Genomic DNA, 24868 nt, shown 5'->3' with positions numbered 1-24868 from the left:
AAATTATCTGCTGATCACCAAACTCAGCTGGGCTGTAAGATACGCAGGCTGAAACATGATCAGCTTTTCTACAGTGGGCTGAATCTTCTTTGAGAAAAGGAGAAATGAGGGTTTTGGTCCCATTATGAAAGAAAAAAGCATCAGAAATCTCAGTACTTTGAAGGACAGATAAAGTGTTTATTTCCCAGCTTAAAGAGTTAGGTTATATGCTTATACCGCAAAGAAATCTTTACTCACAACTCTTAATCTGATGTTAAGAAAAAAAAAAAAAAAAAACACATATGCATGTATATATGCACACAAGAAAAATGCCTACAGAGATATCCAAGCTTGAAGGAAACAGAATACAAACAAATTAAAGCAAGTCCCTGTGGTCCCATTTGAAAATAATGCACAGGAATACAAGCCATACGGTAAAACTATACCTACCAAGAATGGAAATAAAACACTAGATGTTAACAGGAGCTGGAGGAAAACAGTTTAGATATAACTTATTTTGAAGTCTTAAGAATTATTAAGAAAGCAGAGAAAAGTCTAATGGTAAACGTTTTATTATGTTAAGTAGTGTTTCCTGTGAAGTTCACAAAACTTGGAGAGAATAAAGTCACATTTTGAATCTTATTTAAGTGATAAGACATCTTCCTCTCCCTTGAAAACATGCAGATGCCTTCACTATGCTCCCACTTTTCTTCACTGTTCTTCTCTTCATTCTTCTTTCTTGGCTCCAGGTTATACTGCATCAGATTTGCCAGCAGCTCTACAGATTAGGTAGACTTCTAGGAGACAACTCATTTCAGGGGAAAAAAAAAAAAGAAGAAAAAAAGTTCTCTTCACTTATGCCAGGCATCTGATAAAGATAAATCATGAACTGCAAAAGATTAACCGATGCAAAGCTATGACTACGCCTGGAGGTTTGCCAGAAGTAGTAGTATTGTTTAACAATATTAGCCCCAAGAAACATTACCAGACCATTGCGATTTTCAAAACGTCCCTAGCTCTGTGCAGTAAAAACCAAAGGTAAGAAAGCCAATACTGGATCAAACTGCTCTGCCCAGTCTGCTTTCTCTGACAGTCAATAGATAAGCTCTGTGGTTTCTGTTGAGGGAGCACATACCCTTCCAGTGAGAGTCACCTCCAGATGGTTTTCATTTGTCCCCTCCTCCAACATCTGCTTGGCTGCCCAGACATGCTTTGCTCTCTCAAATCTTGGGAAAAATCCCACACACACCAAGGGCCCTGTAAAGGCTTTTACCTCCAGAACAGGCCCCGGAGCACCTTTACTGTGGGAAGTCAGGAACAGCAACACGAGGTGATGAGATCAATTCAATTAAGCTCTCCACAGAAAACTTTCGTCTTTTCAATTTATTTTTAATCACCTCATCTACATCATTCATAATTTTGCATATCTGTCATATTCAGCCTTGGTGGTCTTTTCCAGACGTAATGATCCCAATCTACTCAGTTTCTCCTTACAACACAGCTGTATCCCCGTAACTGTTCTTACTTTCTCCAGCTCCAGCCAAGCCTTTCCAAGAAACTCCCAAAGGCACCTCAACAAAGTACCTTAGACAGCGAGAGCAAAGAAAAAAATGGTGACCCCTCCTCTATAGGTATGCAAAGGAAAACCACATATAACTCCTTCTGCTGTCACCTCCCCAACTCCTTCAGAGCATCAAGGTGGAAACAGAGAAGGAGCTGGGCAGCATGCCTCCTATCTATAAAAGCTGAGAATACACCAGCAATGTAACTGCTAGCTTCCCCTCCCAAATCCTTCCAGTCAACGTGAGGGAAGTGATTTACATCAAGCATGCAGATGGTAAAGTTTATACAGAATATGTATAACAGATAAAGGCAGGATGAAATGCCCAAGTCAAGACCCAACCTGCCAAACATGGAAATCTGTAGTTTGAATACATCATTTTACAGACAGCAATTAATTTATTTTGTACATGCATTCATCCCCAGAAAAAAAAAAATTGTTTGAATAGGCTTAGAACCAATGACCAATTTTCACTTATATTTGAGACCAGAGTGTTTCTAAATCATTACCTATAAAGACTGAAAGTCACACTATATTTCTGATATCCTTAGTTACCTCTTAAACATACTTATTTATAACTGTTTATTTTACAGTATGTTATATATTATATAACATACAAAATATAAATTATATAATGTATATAGTTTATTATACATTTCTCACTGCAGTTTATTTATTAGTCTACAGAGAGAGAGAGTGATATATGTACGTAACATATATAGACTTATAAACAGACTGCAGAGTGAGAAAACTCATTTTCTGAAAAGAAGCCTAGGGAACAGTCCATTTTCATAGTAAAGCCACATAATAAGATTTAGGAGTGAGGAAGGAAAGGAAGAAGGGGAGGTATCTACGAATGCATCAAAGCTTCGCTTAAACTGTACAAAAGATGCACCAGGTAGGCTGAAGTAGAATTATAGAGACTTCACAAGGAAAACTTAAGTATGAAACAATTTTAATTTTCTCTCCAAAGGAAAAAGAAAGCTTTTCCTTCAAAAAGCACATTACAAAATACCTGAAAGTTGAGTTTATATGCCTGCTGCAGTTGCAAGGGACAAAAATATTTATGGCATGATTTGTACATTGTCATGTTAATCACTTCTACACCTCTTGTCAGCAATCAATCAATGCTGCTAACATTTATCTGAGCAATAACCATTGTTTTCAACAAAAAAAAAAAATACTACCTTGTGCCTGTTTTTCTTACTAAGTACCATTTTACAAATCAAGGCCTTGATTCTACAACTGTTCAAGTTTTTGATATATTCATGTATTTCCCTGGAAATCACTGAAGCTCTTGAGGCACAAAGCAGACTGAATTTCAGTCTTCGCAAAAATTTACTAAGAATTTAGGAAGCCAGTTGCAAAATCTACCTCAGTTGCCAACTGAGAAACACACAATGAACTGCTCATTAAAAGGTACCTAAATTTATGTCATCATTTATGTTAATAGGATAGTAAGCTTCTGAAATTTATTTTTGTGAACAATTAAAAAAAAAAAAACACACTTGAATTCTATCTGAAATAGGAGAAAACTAATAGACCCAGCAGAATATTGAAGACAGATAACAAAGAAGTAGGGAATGATGAAGTTGAGGACTCTAACGTTTAGGACCTGTCTAGATCTTCCACAAGTAATAAAAAAAGAGATAGGTTTATAGCTCACACTAATTCTACTAAGATCTTTATGCTATTTTTAGTGGCACAGCTAAAAGCTCATTAATTAGAAATGCCAAAATGCACCTAAACACTGGAGTTTTGTTTTGCATTTCATCATTTGTCTCAGTTGTTAACTTTAGCCATTAAGACAGAAAGCAATCTGTTTCAATCACCACAATTCACTAACCCATGGCTGATTTTTCATGATGTGCTTTGGGATTAATTTTTTAGTATTTTACACAGTAATTAGCTACTCTGGGAGCAAACCCTCTCCAGGGGATCATCAATTAATTACAGTCATGTTGTTTATTAATGCATATTTCTTTTTTCCAAAACTGTACAGAGAGGGTGAACATAATTTAGTCCATTCTCTTAAAAACATTAATTAATAATTCTGTTTTACTGTACAATTAATTATGGCCTGGTTTTAAAACGTCCCCAAGTTTGATCATGCAGGAGCCTAGGGGTGCCATTTTTATTTTATTTTTATTTTTTAGCATAATGAGCACAATCTTTTGAACTCTTCTGTTGAAGAAGTTTGCTGATCAAGACAGAGCTTCATGAACAAGTTAGCAGGATGTAAGCTCTCCTGCTATTACAGAATGGCAGGTACTCCACAATAAGAGCATGTAAAGGGGCAATTCCAGACAAATGAAAGAAAGTTAATATGAAGCAGTTTACGCCTTAACTTACGTACGTGATCACATGCCCATCTCAGACAGAAAACTGAAATACAGGTATGCCACGCATTCAGAAATACAAGTCATTCAGCTGTGTTTTGTTGATGGCAGCTTTACGCATAAACAACAACAACAAAGTTATAGGTACAACGTTACCCTTCCCATTAGGAATACAACCCCATTATCATCACCAGCTCTCAGACTCCTTCCTATAAACCAGGGGTAAGGCCTTCACGCATTAAAACCAAGAATGACAACCAGGAGTCCTTCTGACAGTCCATAAGAGGAAAATGAGAAATTCTGGTCACATTCTGGTTCCATGACTCTTTTTTCCATACGATATTTCTTAATACTAATGCCAGTTCCAACACCAGAAACATTTCATTCAGGATTAAGCCTATAAACAGAGACATTCACCACAGGAAGCACATAATGACCACATTTTAGATCAAGAATTTAGAGGTTTCAACCAGCACAGACTCATTTCTTATAACTCCACACTATGTGCATTTGTGAAGAGGATGAAACATGTCTGAAGAGCAACTAAATTAGAAAACTACGGAAAACAAACACATGCAGTAAGTAATAAACGTAATGGGATATTCCCCCTTCCCTTAGGTTTACAAAGGAAAAACCATATACTAATATCAGTATCTCCCCTCTCCTCCATACTGCCTAAAACCACTACTGATCAAGACATAAAGAAAGTTGTTTGCTTTCCTTTAGCACTGTCCCTCCCCCAGTTTTAAAAGTGTCCTTTAAAAAGAGAAAAATCAAGACATGGTGTAGAATTCCCCTCATTTGACAAAGCACTGTGTTGTTTACTCGAGAGTATCAAGTGTTAGAGGCTTGGGGAGGGAAAGAAATGGGATTTTTCCAGAGATGTCTTAGGCAGACGAGCGATGGATAGGAATGAGCTTCTAAAGAAAAGCTTTTCACTACAAATGCTTTTACGGAATCTTCACATCTGGATTTCTTTTAAGCTTTCATAAACAAGAGCTTTGAAACAGCACCTCTGACATTCTTTATAGAACTTGAACCACAAAAACTTGCAATGCACCGTATGGAATTACATCTGAAGCAGATCACCTCTCCTCACAAAAACATTTAAAATATCATTAGTGTTTATATACAACATAACTAAAAGTCAATTGTTTTTGACACAAGTGATGCAAAAAGCTTCAAACAGATTGCAAAAAGAAGCCTGCAATAAAGTGCATGAATCACAGAATGGTTGGGGTTGGAAGGGACCTCTGGAGTGCCTTCCAATCTCCTTCTGCTCCAAGGATGGAGACTCCAAGACATCTCTGGGCAACTTGTGCCAGTGCTCTGCCACCCTCACAATAAGATGTTTCCTGATGTTCAGACAGAACCCCCTGTGTTTCAGTCTGTGCCCACTGTCTCTTGCCCTGTCACTGGGCACCATCAAAAAGAGTCTGGCTCCATTTTCTTTGTACCCTTCCTTCAGGTATTTATACGCATTGATAAGATCCTCCCTGAGCTTTCTCTTCTCCATGCTAAGCAGTTCCAGCTCACTCGTCCTTTCCTTATTGGAGAAATGCTCCACTCCCTCAACCATCTTTGTGTCCCTTTGCTGGACTCTCTCCAGTACATACATGCCCACGTACTGGAGAGCCCAGAAATGGACCCAGCATTCCAGGTGTGGCCTCACTAGGGATGAATAAAGGGGAAGGGTCACCTCCCTTGATCTGCTGGCAACTGTCATACTGATGCAGCCTAGGATATCATTAGGCACCTTCACAGCAAAGGCACGTTGATGGCTCATATTCAACTTGGTGTCCAACAGGACCCCCAGCGCTTTTTCTGCAAAGCTGCTCTCTACCTGGTTGGTACCCAACGTAATCATTTTTAGGAAACAGTGTTGACTGGTCTTAGAGACAGAGTCACCTCTTTTCCCTGATCTGGATTTCATCTCGTACCCAGTTAAAGGCTGTAATGGATGCCCGCAGGATTTATTGGCAATGTAACTGTCCCTAGGAGCAGTTCATGGCATTACTGATACACCAATAGACCACGAGTGCAAGTGGTGTTGTCCTGGGGTTAAACAGGGGGGTTGCAACTCACTGAAGTTCAATCTAATTCCTGCCTGTATCACTGATTTGCTATTCATATTTTAAGTTTTGAAGAAAACTAAGAAGCACACTCTGAGTATAATTAATAGTTTCCCCCTAAATAACTCTAATTCCGTTTACGTTCTTTGGCAAAAGAAAAAATCAAATTTTTGCCTTCCCCTCCAAGAGGCCTCTTCTCTGCATTTTTCACAAGAGATAGAAACTGAGCAAGGAAGATAGTCATGGCATTCTTCCAAACTTTGACAATAAAATAAACAGGATTCACACAATTTTCCACAATGAGGACTCACTCACAGCAGAACATCTGCTCCAAAGTCTTACATCATCACTGAACCCTAGCAGCCTCTTGAAATCCCTTCTTGGACTCACCAACTTATCAGTGAGTATTAAACATACTCATGAGCTCTGCCAGGTTCTACAGGCATAGATTCAAATAGGTGTCCTGCCTGAAGCTTGACTGGTGACACCAAAATGAAACATCATTTCAACTGTAAAAATCCATGTTATTTCTACCACACTTCTGGAAGAATGAAATAATCAGTGCTTACACTAAACCTACCAGTATCTCAATTAGAACGTTTTTGATATTAATGCAGAAAACAACGTTTAGAAAAAGAGCTTCCCTGGCAAGAGTGTTCAAATATACGAGAACCATTTTTCTTAACAGTAACTTAGATTTTTACTTTTGATACAGTATTTTGCTAAATATCATCACTTTGGGTTCAAAGTATGAGCTCAAACATTGTCTTATGTCCACATATAATGTATGATTAAGTATTCTCTCCACACCACTGAAAATAACTGTTCTGGAGATATAAGAAATACACGTACTTAGTCTAATTTGTAACTGCTTGCTTACTTCAAACTTTGGTTTCAAAGACAAAAATATCATTTTCTTACTGAGTTGAACAGAAAAAGTCTGAAGTGTTACAGTACACCTTTTAAAGGGCAAGCAAATTGAGCGTATCCCTTCATCTTCTCTGAGCTTCTATCACGACTTGACAATGGCCAGATGCATCCCATTTAACTGAGCCATGTTGCACTAATAAATAAATAAATAAAGCCTCGAGTATTTCTCCAGATGTTCTTCTCTGGTTTCTGGAATTCTGTGCATCTCCAAGGTCAGCATGAGAAGTTTGTAACATCCTGTTTCTAACTGGTAATTTCTTTTTAAATATATACATAGACAGAGACCTTTTTTTTTCCTCCAGAAAGAGCAAACCTGCAATCATGAGACATTTTGCATATTTAAAGAAACTCAGAATGATAATTAATTTGATGAATCAAAGTGGCATCATTCTTTGTATGGATAAGCTATACTTTTTTTTTTTTTTGAGCAAGTATAGATTGCTATTGTAACTGTAAAACTGCATCAGTAATTGGCATCAGCAAAGCAGTGAAGGAAAGTCAGTAAAGAGGCGCCACCATCACTTCTGCTACTGCCCCACGGCCGCAGGCAGCCCGCAGGTGCTCCCCTGCTCTCCCTGCCTGCTGTGTTTGGGACGTGTGGTCCCACCTCTGGCTGCACTCCCGTGCTGCCTGCAGCTGCCTCTACAACTGGCAAGCACTTCAGCAGCAGCCCTGTCACCGCGGACAAGGAAACCGTTCCAGTCTAAGAACAAGACAAAAAAGAAGAAAGATAAATGGTGAATACTGATAATTACATGCTGAGACTAAGCCGTAAACAAAATCAGGCACAAAACAGAGGGGAAAAATAAAATAAAATAAAATAAAATAAAATAAAATAAAATAAAATAAAATAAAATAAGCATACATATGCCTTAAGACTTAACCAAGAGCTACGGACACCACCTTTGACTATAATGCAGTTTTGGTCACAGTACTGGGTGAATGAAAGTAAAATGAAGCCAGAAACTGTTACAAGAAGACAACTATTAATTCCAAATGATACAGAAGTGGTTTAACACACCAGCCCCACGTTGGGGGGAAGGGAACTAGTCTTCTGACAAAAGAAGTTATCAAAAATAATGTGAAAAATCTTGTTTCTCTGTCAGGAAAAATCACTCTATGGTAATAAAGAGATGGAGATTAAAAACAAGGGGATACTGACTAAACACTACATCAGCTTCAATAAATTTTTCTTCTAACTGTTCTCTCTAACTGCCTAACAAAACAGTGAGGAAAAATGCTTTTGCTGAGAGGGTATTAGCTTAAGAAAATAGTATGAACCAAAATACACGTCCTAGTCTCAACACTGCTTCTTGCAACATCCTTAGGATAACAGAAAGCCTTCCAGATTTCAAAGCTGAAGGGCATCTCTGACCTAACTAATAACAGCAAGTGACCTCAAACAAATTTCCCGAGACTGTTAAATTTTCAAAACTGTAGTCAGAAAACAAGTTCAAGAACAGCATGAAGCCAGCCTCAGGTATGGTTTCAGGATCAGCGTGGCCACAAATCCAGTGAAACAGTTCCAACAAAGGAAAAGGAAGACAAAGAACCCATTAAAGTAAATAGTACTGACCACAATTCTGCACAATTAAAAATCCACCAGTAACAAGAATTTCATTTTACTCCAACAGAAACAGGAAAATTCCTCAAGCATGTATGTATGGAAGTACATAATCTTGCATGGTGTGTTATCAGACTCAGAAGTTCACATACAAAGAAAAGCCCTACAGAGCATGACAGCAAGAAAAAAAAAATATATCTATGTAAGTCACTGGTTTTTCTGGGCTTGCACAGCAATGAACAGCTTCTGAAGCTAGTAACTTTGCTTCTATTTCTCAAGACTGAAAAAGATGAACATCTGGATCCTACAGGGAAACTTCAGTCAGATTAAGTAACCAGCTCAGGAGAACCCAATTCCAGTTCTTAATCAGAATTATCGATAATGACCTTTACAAGGCCCTGTCAGTGGTCTTGCCACCATATTTTATCACTAAGTTTTCAGCAGTGTTCACTCTCAGTTGTGGTTATCAAATCACTACCAGTATTTCACATTTAAATAACCTATAGTACTCGCATTTGAATCACAAAACTTAAGTTTGAAAACTGCTGTACCTGGAAAGAGCAAAAGAAGTACTAGCAGCTGGCACTGAAGTACAAAGCTTTGCTGGAAGAGGAAAGAGATAAACAAACACCAGAATAAATAGAGAAAGAGGTGTAGGGCAATGACAATTTCTTTAGGCCTTAATATCATCATCAAAATGACATTGCGTCATGCACATAAAATACATTTTGCTTAAATAAACAAGTATAACCTGCATTCTCCCTTTCTTCTTTCTTCCATGTAAATAAGCAAGAGATGTCAATTGACTCAGAACCTTCATTACTGTGGATGGCATTCTGCAAATACGCAGTTATCGATGACACTGTAACACATCAGATGAGGCATCGTACACACAGAATTTCTTAGGAAAGAAAAAATATAGACAGAAACCATTTATTTTCATTTAGATTCTTTCAAGGGAACAATATTTAAATATAGTCATACGTATGCTAGTACTGTGGCTTGAAGAAATAATAAAAAAGCAATAAAGTCTAAGTACAAGGAAGGTAGGAAAGAGAACCATCAAGAAGGACACAGAATTATTTCTTGTCTTGCAGCTCAGACTACCCAGCAAGGTCAAGAACAAGAAGCTATTGATCCCATATGTAACGTACTCTGTTTGGTAGATAAACCAAAGCAGAGTAACAAATAAATTACTACATCCCATCTATACAAAGAAAATAAACAGCAGGATTTACACATAAGTGCACTTCACCAAAATTTTAACGGCTTGCATTCAGACTCCATGTCTCTGGAATGCATATACCCACTTGTCTGATCCACAGGAACACCCCACACGCAAATACGTGTGCCCAAGTGAGAGAAGTATTCCTGGAAACTCATCTCATTTTGTAATGTTTCTGATATCTAAAACATTTCCCTGATGGCCAGAACAGAGGTTAAAACTCTTATATGCCAGCATTTTGGCCAGATCCTCACAAATCACTGCCATAGGCACGGATTCAGATCAAGTTCTGATCTTTTGCCTTGTCTTTTTCCAAAGAAAAATTAATCACAAGACACATACACATTAACTAGTGACACAAACCCTTCTTCCATCCATTACCGATAGGAGAAGGGAATGCAGAGAAGGAGAGTAAGCAGTTTCATGGTTGACTTATCCTTTTTTTTTTTTTAAAAAAAAAAAAAAAGTAAATAATGTAAACTTTCTGAAAGGTAACTGGATGCGCTGTCAACAAACGCACCAGGCAGAAGAATGCACGACTCAGCACATGGCTGGGCAAAGAGTCAAACCACTGCCATTCAACAGATTTAGTGATGCCCCCGGATGAAAATCCTCCCCTGAGCACAACAGAAAAGTTCTAAAATTCTGATCTCATCAAATTCAGGTTCCCCACCAAGGTCAACTCCTGTTCTGAGTAAAAAGTCACCATCAAGTAAACCTGAAAATCTTCCAAATGGTCTCTGATTTTGCTTCAAGGCCTTGAAACTGAATGCAATGGGGCAGCCATGCTCCAGTCAGTTTTGCTCTGTTGCTTCTCTGCCATCTGCCAATTACTTATTAGTTTGCACTGTGGTTACCTAGGCCTGCTTCTGAAGCATCTCACGTTTTCCAGAACCCTTCTTTCTTCCACATGCCACACAGCACAGGGAAGTGACAGGAATCTCTTAAAGTCATATAAAACAATGAACTTCGGTAGTTCTCTGAGAAGTTAAGTGAGGCTTTCCAAAGTTTTGGCCTTTTTTTTTTTTTTTTTTTTTAACCCACAAGAAATTTCACAAACAAGCCTTTTTATAAATGACGAAAGACACATCTCTCACACAGCCAATCGAGTAAGAAGCTGCCATACTCCAGTCAAAAGTTTGCAGTCTTCCATCCATTCTCTTCATCCTCAGGCTCACCTGAAGCACTTCTGTTAATTATATGATCAGTTCTCAAGAGGAAAAGATCATTCCCTTTAAGCAGCTGAGAACATCTTTGTAAGAACTGAAGTGTTTATACTGTCCTGCTACAAACCCGCACATAGTCACACCACACATCCGTCCACAATTCAGATTCATACTTTGTTAAAATGGCCTTAAAGCCCAGCATATGGCAACAACGATGAGAAAATCTGTAGCGCAAGCTGCTTGCTAAACCCTCTCTCTCTAGAGAGCCACTGGATCAACACCAGATCCTCAGCAGTGTAAGCAAACAGTACTGGAGGTAGGAAGAAGTTGAGCTAGGAGAGGTAGGAACACAGACCCAACCAAATCACTTCCCAGGAAATTTACTTTGTAAAGGAAAGGCCCAGGAGACATCATCCCCATCCATTCTCTCTCCCAAAGATGGCAGACTGGAGAAATCTCTATCAACAACACAAAGACCTCGTTGTGAATCCAAGGATTGCATAAATGAAGACAGGTCTCCCACAGGAACCACCAGATTGTTGAGCTTTCACCTCCCTTGTTCCCCCAGAAAACTTTCGTCTCTGTTATGTCCCAAGTGATAATTCAGTACTGGAAGTTACTGCTAGTGAATTTATCTTCTGCCTGGAATTATGTTTCCTCTCATTTACTTTGTGATGTATGTCCGAGCAGACCCATCTCTCAGGATGTTTCAATCACCTTTGTACATCTTTGGCAAACTAATGTAAACCACCAGATGAAGGTTTTCTGACCCAGCTCCCTACTTATTATTTAGAAACTGCTATGACACCTATACTTCTGTTTGTTTTCCAGATTTAATTATAGCTTTTTCTTTTTCCTAGCACTTCTTCCCAAATCTCTTTTTCCTCAGCCTTCGTTCACATATTGCAACTGTTATCCATATATTACCTGCTTGCCTCTGCACCAAGCAGATGAAAACTGCTGCTGAGAGTCATCGTAAACCCTACGCCAAACCTCAGTTCTCACTGCTGATAACGCCCTCCCTCCACCCTCCCCAAAGGTCTGCAGGCTAATCTTAAACATTACCCACAAAACACTTATTTTAACCACTTCTCTGGAACTTTCCACCGCACAAATCAGTTCAGTAGTCACCAGTCCACTGCTTCTTAAATGCGAACAGTCACCAAGAAGCAGACAACTAGTCCATGGCTGTAATGATTTTGCAGTACCTTGAGCAATAAAGAATTACCCCACCCAAGAAGGAGGAATAACAAGCAGGTTTCCAGAATCCTTTGTATCACATGTTCTTCCCTATGTCTGTCACACACCAACCTCACACTTTTAAGTCTCCCAGGTGTGAAACTGCTAATGCTTATTCCAAGATACCACAAAAAGTAACATTAAGTCTCAAGAAGGCTAAATTTCTTTCTCCTCCACCTCTGTTGAAGGCTCCCATAATCCAGATCCTCTGCTGCAGGAGGAGAAGGTAAAGGTATCATTCCATATCTATACTTTCCAATATCCACTGCTCTCTCAAGCATACAAAGAAAACATTGAAAAAATTGCACAAATGCTACTTATTGTGTTATGTGCTTCCTGCATTACTGCATTCGTATTCCTCTTGTTCATTCCTTACAGACCTCTACTTTTTTTTCCTGCTCTATCCTTCCTTTTAAATCTTTGAATTCAAAAAGTTCTCTATACAAGATTTCTGGTTCAAGCATAGATGTCTTTTAAACTACGACTTTCAATGGCAACATCCCACAGAAGGAATAGCCTTTTTGGTTTTGTTTTATTGAAAGAGAGGTTGCAAGAGCAAACGTATTACAGAACCAAGAAGCAGTTTGGCAAAACTCCTTCCCCTTTCACAGACTTCCACTTCAAAAACACAGAGGTTGTTCCATGAATGAAACAACTAAATAAATGAAGTTCAGCTTCCTTGTGCTTGGAGACTACAAATGAAGTAAGAAGTGGATGAGTATTAAGGATTTTACTGAGGTCCGAGTATTTATAACCCTTCCACACAGATTCTCTTATATTTACATGACCTTGCATTCCAGCCTTTCAGTCAGAGGAGATTCTTATCTCTGTCCCTCAGCCAACTCACATGCTTTTTCGTCAAGTATCTAGGAGGCCAGTGCTGGCCAACTTCAAAATTACTGGGAGGAGTCAGAAAGGATTATGTATGTGGCAGGCACAATCACAGTATTTCATAAGAAACCCTGCAGTTACTTCTCTGATATGCTCTTGAAACTGAACAAAATATAGCTAAACAACAGCAATACAACAAAATACATAAAAAACAATAATCCCATAAATTATTCTGAGACTTAAGATTATTTCACTTTGATTTCATTATGACGCTGTTGTTAATTCAGCCAGTGTGCATACATATGACTAAAGGTCTTAAATTACAATTTAAGGGCTCAGAGAAACTGCTAACAACAGAAGGACAAGAACTAACAGCTCAAGACTAACAATAATTTAGAAATAAATCATAAGTGCAAGTAGCTAAGCAAAGGAACAGGTTACAAGCGTTGTGATGGGCTTAGTCACAGTATCAACACTGGGTGTCACTCCAACAAATATGCTGCAATTCAGCTACACCCAATTGGCCTTGATCACATTCAAGTGAAAAAGAAAGTAGTTTCACCTTTATAAGACACAGTGGCCAAATTCCACAGTTCCTGTTATACTGAAAGTCCACAGGCATCAAAATAATCCTGCATAGTTGGAAGTTATTACTTGTAACAGAAAAAACTACTGGAACACACACACATACAAAAAAAAAAAAAAAAAAAAAGGTTCACTCAAAGGCCAAGCATTTGTTTATAGACAGCTCTTTGCATGTAGCACTACACCTTGTAAGTGTTTACCTCATATCTTGCTATCCGGAGTAGATAATGAGGCAGCACGTTGCACATAATCCCTTCTCAATGTTTTGCCTAAAAGAATGAAACAGATGCTTTCTATATCAAAATCCGCACTCAGAGAGAAGGGAAGATCCTTGGGTTTAGGTTAGGTTGCTTGAAGAAATAGGACAACTATCTTTTGCAGTTGGCCTTCTTCAGAGAGCAGGTAACAATATTCCAGGACACAAGAAGATAAAAAACTCTTCTTACTTCCTCTTGCTCAAAGTAACCCTGAAAACAGGCAAGAACGTCCTGTACTCCCCACCCCCAAATTATGATATTTCATTCTGCAAGAAACTGATCCATAAACAACTGAAAACAATGAGAACATCTCGCTGACTTCAGTAGGTATTGGATCAAGCCAATGTTCCAGTTGTCAAAAGGTGACTAGTAAACACTGGTATGATAAAAAGGAAAAGACAACATAAAGACAACATAAAAAGTGGTCTGTATCCCACTCATTTATTCACAGGAGTCCCTGGAAGATGCCATAAATCCTAATGAAGGCAAATAGGATATAAATGGATTTGAACTTCCATATTAATTTGACTGTTTTCACAGACTGAAGTAAAGGCTAGCAGCATCCATATATTTTTTTTTTCTTGTCATTTAAAATTTAACCAAAGTAACTTAAAAGCAGGTACAAAAGAGTGACAAATCCTACACTACTCCTTTGTGCTACTGCTGTGCTCTAAGCTTATGGGCAGGACTAAATGCACTGCAAAGATCACTATAACACTTCAGGAACAACTAAAATTATATTCTGGCATGCATCTTACTCATAGGATTTGCTGTTCATGATTCTTTTGGTCCTAATTTACTAGACAGATTAATTTCATAACCCACAGAAAGCAATTATGTGACACACTTACCTGCCATGTTTGATATCTTAATTTTTACTAGTTTCTCTTCAAAATAAAGACTTCCTGCAGCGTTGTACATTTCTGAGCTACTGCATACAAGTATAAAGTAGGTATAAAAAGATCCACTAAACAAGCTCTTATTTCCTCCGCATTTCCCAAAGGATAAACAAGTAAGAGCCTGATGCAACACCTAAAATGTGCAGAATAACCTGACAACTGACTTAGCGGCAAACCCAGACCTTGCAGCTTTAGAAAGGTCTTCTTCCCCTGTAGGTCATTTTCCCTCTCCCCTCAGAGATTTCAGGTCCCTGCTAGACTGATTTTGCTACTGGTGCTTTGGCCACAATTTAAATGGCTAAAACCATGAATCCTCCTTCTCCACTGAGTCTTCGCCTTCAGTTCATTGTTCATCGCTTCTTGTTCAGCCCCAACTTCACAGGCCAACTTTTCTCCCGGAAGCTGGAAGTGATTGTTGAGAAGAGATGCACAGCATCTCTCAGCACCACAGAAGGATAATCTTTTAATTGAACAGGGAGACTGTGTCAGTTGTTAAATGCAATTAGAGTTTCAATGATTGGCCATACCATTTTTCATAATAAGACCTAAAAAGCTGAGGCAAAACACTACCTAGATAACTACTTACTCTCCCTTCTTTTCATCTGATATTCCCATTTCTTCTCATCATAACTCTGTTCATAACTGCATTCCTGGCAATACCAATATTATGTATACTAGCCAGAAAACTAGAATTCTTTCCTTTCATATCATGCTATGGTCTGAATAGCGTTTTTCAGGATAGCCCTCTGAGACCAACAAATGTGCTCACTTCTCTGCTTGTAAATGTCATCTCCCTTAGAACTATGTAACTACAATCAAGTGCACTACTGTTACCAAAGATTGTTTTATTTTCTGATTTGAAGGATGTTTGAAAAGAAAGGAATTAAGTGATACATGGTACAGTCCATTTGATTCATACTTTAGGCTAGATGATCGCCAAGAATTTGAAGGGATTAATGAGGACAATATAAAAACTATGCCCGGTTTTCTTCCTTCCAATAAGTGTCACCTAAAACTACGGAACTGATTGATACTAACATCACACCAAACTCTTCCATACTTACAGGAGATGGAAGAAAATTCTTTTGTGCATTTTTTCCCACTAGCATTCTCTTGCAACCACTGCAGTAAGTCACACAAACAATATGTCTGATTCCATTAAAAACATATCTGACATTTTTTCCCCCACACACACACCCCTGAATTTAAATAGAAAGCACATTCAAGTTGTCTCCTGTTCAAACAGAAAGCCAAGTTTAAAGAAAACATATACAACCTGTAGATAAACAATCCGAAGGGGAAGAGACAGAAGAATTGCCATCTTTGTAAAACAGCGTTTTTAACTTTTTATAGATCCATTCAAATTCTGTATCAAATATAATACAAGGTACTTATTGGGTAGGTTATAACAGATATAACACTGAAGCATTCAGAATAAAGAAAGCACTGAACAAAAATAGACCAGATTTGTAAAAGAAGGATTCAGAAGCTACCAACCACTTATCAAAATAGTCATAACTTTAAAAAGGCATCAAGTTCTAACAGTGCTGTAGTAGAACTGCAATAGTCAGGACCACTGACATACAACAAGGGTTTCTGACACAGTCCAACTCCAGGATCTTCGCTCTAGACATAAGAGGGGTTGAGCTGTATCCAAACTCTGCAACATGCCAGAAAAGTTTAAAACATTTATATTGCTATTAGTGAATTTCAGCAGAGGGGTATAAAATTTTATGTGATCTGTTCAGAAAGAGATGAAGTCTAATTTGATCCAGTATCAAGGACATTACATCACCATTTATTTCAGAATCTGGCATTACTCACCAGCTATCTCGCTGTAATCCGCCGAGACTTAAGCTTACTGCATCCAATAAGGAAGACACAGAATTGCCAAAAGCGTAACATCAACGCTTGAAAATATTACTGTTTGTTTCCAGCTAAGGTGGTGGAGGGCAGTACAAGGCAAGCACTGACTTCAATACTTACAACTCACCACACTTAAGAACTACACCTGTTCCTGTATACACTTGTGCTGCAGGACAACTAATGCTAACCTGAACCTCTCAAAGCCTGTCACAAATAAATCAAGCACAAATTGTGAACAGCATATTTTAAAAATTAACATATGCATCATATGGCAGATAGGACAGACCCCAAACACGACTGCAGTGAATAATCAAGTATCAGTTTTATCAATAAAGCTAGCTGTTGGTTTTCTGTGTGTGTGTGTTTCAATTTCATAAGCAGCATCTATCTCATTTAAGATCTTCAATACGAAGACAATGCAGCAGCACTTTATATAGTGTTCTCTCAAGAATTACATTTTTATATTGTCTACATACCTACAAGAACTCAGGTATGTAAAGTTCTATAAAGTATTTGCTCCGCATGCGCCATTTCTCTGTATGTGACTTTTTTTACACGAACACTACTCATATGACTTTTCAGTTTTATTATATTCAAGAAAACAAGCATTCCATTCAGAGCCCTCAACCAACAAATTCATCTGGTAGTTATTTGGGAAATGAAAACATGTTCAAGCAATATGCATGTATTAACACACATGCATGCAGTAACACTACTGTCTGTGGGTCTCTGAGCACTAGTGAGAAATAGTAAGGCAGATTTGGACTATGTGAGGTACACAGATATTTAACCTACCTCATCAAAGCCGCTATCTTCTTTCTTCAAGGCTTTAAAATAAAAGGAAAAAAAGAAATAGTTATCTGTACTGCATTTCAATGAGCACAAAACAACTAACTCCAGGAAAGAGAAAAACAGAGCAACATTTTCCTGTCATACTATGAAAGAACATGCTGGCATGAATAACAATTTTATACTCAAAATATGAAACTAAATGGAATGTAGGACTGCACAGCATGTTTCCAAGAAACTACATTTACATATTTATGAAAAATATTATCCTTCCAGGTTAAGGAAAGTAAAAGTCCACAAGTTTCTTTATTTTAATTTTTACTGAGCATTTTACGGAGAGCCTGACTGAACTTCATAAAGCAAAAGCATAATAAACACCTAAACATCTATTCAGCTTGTGAAGTACTAAATCTTTACATTGAAGTATGAATTGTAGCAGGCTTTTGGTGTTTTTCTTTAAACCACATGACTTGCATTAAAACAGATGAGATTTCTGTCTTTCTTACACTAAATCAACAAAAAAGAAAGCATGAAAACAGTACCAAAAATGCATGAACTGGTGAAGCGAGACAGATATGAATAGCTTTAAAGTTGTAGCAAGCATTAATCTGATGCAACTTTTTTCCTTTAGCATACTGGGTGTCTTTACTGAACTGAGAACACAATTTAACTTCTCCAAATCTCCACTGGAACCATATCAGTCGGAAGGTAGAAGGTCTTTCTTTGCTCTTCACACCACAAACAGAACAACCAGGGACTGGGCACTGCACACTGCACCCTGAAATTGCTCTGCTTTGACTTTTCTTGAAGAGTCAAAAAAAAAAAAAAAAGTATGACAAACCGTTGAGCTGATGATTGCACTACTACTTTTCCATTTAATAATGAATGTCCGCAACTCGACAGAGGTAACCTGAATGACCATAGACCTCAGATGGCTCCTGACCACTTAAGCAATATAACATTTCTTACACCCAAATTTCACTGATTTCAGCAGTGCGCAGCATCTTTAAGGATCTAGACTTCGGTAGTTTCCTTTTTCAGGTGCTCCTTCTCCCTTCAAATCACTTGAGTTTCTAATCCACCACCTCTTCCAAACCCTGTCTTCAGAAACAAAAGCTTAAAATAAAATAAAAACCCCAAACCATAGCAAGCTGTACCACAGGGATAACTGAGGCAGGTGAGCTCTGCATTGTCACAGGACAGCACTGCAGAAAAGTGTTGCAGCTCTGCAACCTCTGCCCCAGGCAGCAAGCTACAAATCACAGTTTTCCTTGCACAGGAAAGCACAGATGCTCCAGCCTTTGTTTGCTTTCATATTGGCATTTCTTTGGGACATGAAAAATGTATTCCCCCATCTCTGAAAAAATCTCTGAAAATTGCTGTGTTACAATTACTCATCTAGATTCCAGATTTCATGTTCAGTAACAAAAAATAAAAATAAAAAAATAAATTAAAAAAAAGATTTTGCTGAGAAGATTGAGGCGCGCACACTGTACATTTTTATCATGAAATGCATTTTTATGGTCTTAAAGGCCTGACAAAACATTTTCAGACTGTCATTCCCAAGTACCCAAAAATTATGAGTTGGGACATAGAGAAAAGAGAAAAAAAAAATGAACCAGTTTTTAAGAACATATTTTTAATCTTTTTATTTACTTCTCAGGTCACAAGGACATGCAAGCTATAAATATGGAATATGATACACCTGGGTCATGCTGACAAGCTTTTGTCCCTCACCAAAACTCCTGATTTTCACGAGGCCAAAACATTCCAGGAATAACCAAACAACAGATAACCAACATAATTCACAACATAACAGAACAAGAAATGGGAATCTGTGATCCGCTGCATATTTCTGGCTTGTCTTTACTTTCACTTCTAACTTTGACTAAAACAGCTTTTTTTTAAATGAACCTTCAAAAATAGGAATATGACAGTCCTAGCCCCTCATTAAATCAGATTCTGCTAAACAACACAATTATTAAATTTACATAGCATCTTCAAAAAAAAAAAAATCAAACCAGCATATTTTACACAACTAACGACATTATGAGCATGTTTTCTCATTAATGCAATCCTTTTTTGCAAGTTAAAAAAGCCTCTCCCAATTAAAAAATAAAAAATAAATAAACTGTTTAGAAATGCACTTCTCATTATCTCAGGTATGCCAGCTATGCAAGTGTACATTAGGGGAGATTAGTGGAGATAACCTTTGTATCAGTGAGGAGCTAGTAACAGCACATAGATGCTCAGAGCTGCCACAGACTACTTTTAGTGCATTGTGAACAACCTTCAGCAATGCTTCCTTTTCTTTTTTTTTTTTTTTTTGACCCTGGTGTTAGTTTCTGACTAAACAGATTGCATTAAAAAAAAAAAAAAAAAAAGAGGTTAAATGGCATGAACTGAAAAGATCTCAAAATATGATTTTGGTACTAGATTCGCTTCAACAAATGCATAGCCAGGAACTCTTTACATAACTACAAGATGATGACAATTTTATAAAATTACTGATTATTGATTTTCATTACATAATTATCAAAGGGTAAAACTAAGAACCAAACCTAATAAAGGTTTAAATGCTAAAAGAAACAAGGAGTCAACCGAAACTCAGAAAGTTGGTTGACGTAGTATGATGTGTTTGTGTATACGTACAACAGTGTGTAAGCAAGGAAAGTAGAATTTGTAAACTAATTTGGCTGTTTGTGTAAGAAGGGAAACCTATCAATAAAAAGAATTCTGTACATTTTTCGGATTCTTAGCAATGCAAGTTCTTCACGACATGGTAAATTTTAAGAGATACTCCTTGTAACACCAGAAAACTTCTGGCAGCACAAATGGTGCATTAAGCAGCAAAGATGGTTAATTCTTCTAGAACTGTCAGCATGTAATTTCTGCAATAAAAGGCCACCCTGTCTGTTTTAGAATATAGACTTCAGCTTAGCACCACAGGCCACGTGCATTTTTTCCAACACACCATGGTGTCATACTGTGCTTTACCAGACTTGCAAATAGGACAAGGCAATTGTCTACCTCTGAGCCTTGGGATGAAGGCTCAGAGGTAGACAATTTCACACATCACATTTTTCAGCTCATAAGCAGCAAAATAAACAGTTTAATGCTAGGAACTCTGACAGCTATGGTCTGGATCAGCCTGCATCATTTTGCAGGATAAGGATATACAATACAGACAAATACATGACCCCCTGCCAGTTTCTGGATGCAGTGGCTGAACTGTATCAGATCACAGTTAGGAAAATGGGCCAAGTCTGCTTGAAGCTACAGTTGGTACAAAATAATGGCTCCTTTTTGCGCCCCAGGGATAACTAAGCTGGTTTTAAGTCTGCCTTCTCTTTTATCTAGAGATGCTGGGGAAATATCCAGAACATCCATACCACATTTCATTTTTTTCTTCTTTTGGGAAATAGCTTCAAACATAACTTACATACCGTTGCACACTGGGAAAAGAAAAAAAAAAAATCAAGTTTTGAATTCCTTGCTGATACAGCCTCTCAAATAAAGGGAAGTACTTTGTGGGGAGAAAGTGGTCTTGAAGGTAGTTCAGTGAGTATTAACTTGTAACTCCTAGCAAAAACACGCTGCCAATGACAACTCGGATGCGTTTCCGCTCCCCTTATCAAAGAAGCTAAAAGTAACATCAGTATCAAAATTAAGGGGTCTTGTACTATGGGAAGAATTGTATTTGGCAGCTCAGATAGTGCAAACACTGGGGGATGCCTGGTGCTGCTGCAGCAGGGGAAGGTTCAGCTCACAATTTGACTTGAATACCAGGTTACTCTTTCGCTTACATGACTGTGTTCATAACACTATTGTGTACTTGAACCTATGAAAAGATATAGACTGCAGAAGAAAGGGAAAAGTTTAAAGATCATCGTAGATTTAAAATTGATTGTAACTGAACAGAAGACTGACAAGACTCAAGACTAAATACAGTAACTTACTAATCTCACCACAGAACACCTTATTGCCAAAAAGAGGTGTAAAACCAGAGTGACAAAAAGCCAGAAGACCTTTCCTAATGAGGCTTTGGTTTTCTCCTACATTTCAAAACACAAGTAGAGCGCGTGTTTTACCTGAGCATTTCCTGATATGCAAGTTAAGAGTGTTTTAAACAGAGGCTGGCTTTGCTTGGGCTTATCTGTGGCTGTGGGTATCGGGGAGTGGACTAGGTCCAAACCTCACACTGATAAATTAGAGTTTTTGCTCACAGTGCAGTCCCCGGTGTGATGGTCCCGCTATTAGAGCATCTGAGGATGGAGCAGTCATGCTGGTAGCAGCTGAGTTTAATGACAAAACAGCCACAACAAACAAACAAGCCAGCCTCCCCTGCTCCTGCACTGCACAAAGAGCCAGCATACGGAAGATGTAACAGCATGTGTACCTCCAGCAGGCCAAAGCTCCAAGGAAACTAAAACGTTTCATTTGGGAAAATGACAAGAGAGACGATGACCCAACAAAGCCACTAAAATGTGCAGAAATTAACACACAGAGAGGTCTTGATGCTAAGAAGGCATTAAGGGGGCTGTCACTGCTATGATAAGGTAGCACTCAAAATCCTCCCTTTGTTAATGACTTCCCCTGGCTAAAACCTGCCCACAGCTCCGTACAGGGGTGTCCGTGTGTGCATACAGGCACACGAGCATGTGAGAGACCAAACACCCGACTTCTCTCTTTTAAATCAAACTCGTAAAATATGCTTAAATGACATTAGATTGATTAGAGGTGAAAGCTATTTTCATATGGGCACAGAGAGATACAGAACTGCGACTTAATATTCACTTCAGAATTGAAACTTGACATTTACCCTTGAAATTCTTTTTACAAACATGAACTTTCAGTCTTTTCCATCTTTCAATCAGACAAAAAAAGACAGACAGACGATTTCAAATGTTCCCCTACACTTCAGGTGTGCAGTCCCTAAAAGCTAGAGGTTGAGCACGCACACAACACGTGCAAAGCTGCAGTGCCCATGTACTTTAACGTGCCTCCCCAATGAGGCTGTCAAGGGAGGACTGAATGTCACAGCTCTGGGCACATCCTTTTCTCTCTCTGGGACAACGCAGCTCTGAAAGTAGAGCTACATCTGACAGCCTGACCAACTGCAAGGGAAGGTGCCCTGATGGGACAGCCAAGGGGCGAGGGCTGCCCAAGGGCCCTCCTCTGGTGGGCCTGCAGGGACGGGGGCTGCCGTGTCCCCTCATCTGTCCCGGGCTCCCAGTGCCAGCTGCCCACTACCTCAGGCCACAGCCGCCTCACACCTCGCCCAGGTTGCCTTCTCTCCCTGCCCAGCTGCACAGTGATGCTGGCGGCCGGTGTTAATGCTTTGAATGCTGAATGAAGCCCAGCATTGTGCTGAAGACCAAGAGAAACACTGGCCCAAGACCACCAGAGCAACTCTTTGGCATTGTTCTCAGGAACAGACCCTGGAGCAAAACAACCTGCTGTCAAAGCCAGGCATGAGGCGGTGACACCGGGAGGTACCACGCTCGGCAGTGGTGCTCAGATAACGCTACCTCACGATGCTTTATGCCGGGGAAAGCACGACAAGGTTCAGCACCAGCCGACAGACAGACTTCTTTTGTCTGCCCTCCCAAATCCCTGCTCCAGCATTATCTGCCTCAGCATCTCATGCCTCAACTTAAAAGAATGTGCAGCCTGAACCAAAAATAAATGACCAGACCTGCAACAACACCACAAAAACAACTCCCTTTCCCACGTTTTTTCTCAAGGTTTCCCTTTGGCAACGGAGCCTACCCTCTGCCGGGCCAACTCGGCTCCAGCTCCACACCGCCTGGGGACCGTTCGGTGTTCCCCGGGCCTTGCTTGTAGGAAACACTTCCTGGGGGGGCTGTGACGGCGCCAAACCCCCCGCTCCCCACACAGCCCCCGCAGGTGGAGCGGGGGGTACGGGGGAGCCCCTCAGCGCTTTGGGCAACCCGGGACCTCCCCCAGAACCCCACCATCACCCCACCACCATCACCCCGCCACCATCCCACCACCACCGTCCCATCACCCCACCCTCCCACCACCATCGCACACCCATCCCACCACCATCACCCCGTTCCCCCGCCCGGCCCCGGCCCCGCTCCCCGCGCCGGGCCCTCACCTATGCGGCTGAAGCTCTCCGACAAAGTTCTCCGCAACTTTTTCATCCTGCCGAGCTTCTCGGCGGACTGCGAGCCGATCATGGCACGCACGGCGGGCACCCCCCTCCTCGCCAACCCCAATCCCGGCTGCGGCACGGCCGGGCACGGCCCCTGCCCACTCTCCCCCCAGGAGCCCCCTGCCCGGGGAGCCCTCTGCCCGGTCCCGGTCCCGGTCCCGGTCCCGGCCCCTCCGGGGACGGAGCCCTAGGGAGCAGCAGCGGCCGCGGGACTCATAGCGCGGTGCCGGCCCCGCTCCCCGGGCTGCCCCGGCACGGCCCGAGGGGGGAGCCGGGGGCAGGCGGAACGCGCGGAGGGGAGAGGGGAGCGGGGAGTGCGGCCGGGTGCGGGCACGGAGGGAGGCAGCAGGGAGGGAGGGGTGCGCCGGGAGAGAAAGAAGGAGGAGGAGGAGGAGGAGGAGGAGGAGGAGAAAGGCGGAGCCTGGCGGGGCAGGGGCGCCCCGCTCCGGGGCCGGGAGGAGGCGGCCGAGCCGGGCTGCAGCCAGCCCCGCCGCGCCGAGCCGAGCCGAGCCGAGCCGGGCTGAGCCGGGCTGCGGGGCGGTGTCCTCGGGCCGGGCCGGCCGGGAGGGGAAGCGGGGGCTGAAAGGGGAGAGGCGGGGAGACAGCGGGCCGGCCCCGGGCCCCGTCCATCCCTCCCTCCATCCCCAACCCTCCCTCTATCCATCCATCCGATCCCTCCATCCATCCCCATCCCTCCCTCTCTCCCTCCCTCCTTCCCTCTATCCATCCAACCCCATCCCTCCATCTATCCCTCTATCCATCCCCATCCATCCCTCCCTCCCTCCGCCAACAGCCCAGAGGCTCTGGCCCGAGGCATCACCCAGATCCACTGCAGCAGGAGCACAACGGTGCCTTGCCCCCCCAGGACGCACTCCAGCCCTCAAGTGGAAAGCTGGGCTTCTCCCCACGTGCGTCCCAAAACGCAGCCGGCCAACAAGCCTGCAGATGCGTTAGCCTGCGGCTTAATGAGCGTTGAGAGCGTTTGATCTTGTTAACTCCACTGAACCAACGTTGCTGAAAAACAAATCAGTTTAACCCATCAAGATGGATGGCCGTGTCTAGTCCAAAACAGAAAGAAGGTACTTTTCGAGAACAATACATGCTAGGTAACACATTTTAAAACCTGGGTTTACCTGTTTCAAATTGTATTTTGATGCGTGTTATCTGGTTAAAATGAACTTGGGTTTTAATGAGGCTAGCTAATGCAATTCACTGGGATTAGACGCTGCCCAAGCTAAGAGTTTTTAACTCAATTTTAAAAGCACATCTGTCTAGACAAGCATTTAGGTGAGTTGGGTTCAAGCCATCTGCAATTCTGAGCTCTTTGGGATCAGATCTGTCTATTTCAATGTAGCAGGGATGGCAAATATGGAGCTTCTCGAGGT

General features: G+C 40.7%; 1 protein-coding gene across 9 annotated transcripts in view; it reads right to left on the bottom strand.

Moving 5' to 3' along the window:
• Nucleotides 1-23868, bottom strand: part of CDK14 (cyclin dependent kinase 14) — a 332062-nt gene extending 308194 nt beyond the window's left edge. For 6 of the 9 annotated variants that reach the window (XM_035545538.2, XM_035545537.2, XM_035545532.2 and 3 more), the window contains exons 1-2: nt 23427-23863; nt 17309-17340 (exon numbers count right to left, since the gene is read on the bottom strand). Coding sequence is in view for 7 of the 9 variants with exons in the window: in XM_035545532.2 (XP_035401425.1) it covers nt 17309-17340; nt 23427-23508 (114 nt within the window). In the remaining 2 variants the exon portion in view is untranslated. Of the gene's footprint in view, nt 1-17308; nt 17341-23426 lie in introns of all 9 variants that reach the window. The other 3 variants (XM_035545540.2, XM_035545541.2, XM_035545542.2) reach the window with 3 other exon arrangements.
• Nucleotides 23869-24868: the final 1000 nt, after the last annotated feature.

Source organism: Cygnus atratus, chromosome 2, assembly GCF_013377495.2.
Source record: "Cygnus atratus isolate AKBS03 ecotype Queensland, Australia chromosome 2, CAtr_DNAZoo_HiC_assembly, whole genome shotgun sequence".
NCBI classification, from domain to species: domain Eukaryota; kingdom Metazoa; phylum Chordata; class Aves; order Anseriformes; family Anatidae; genus Cygnus; species Cygnus atratus.
This window is presented reverse-complemented; position numbering and strand designations above follow the sequence as displayed.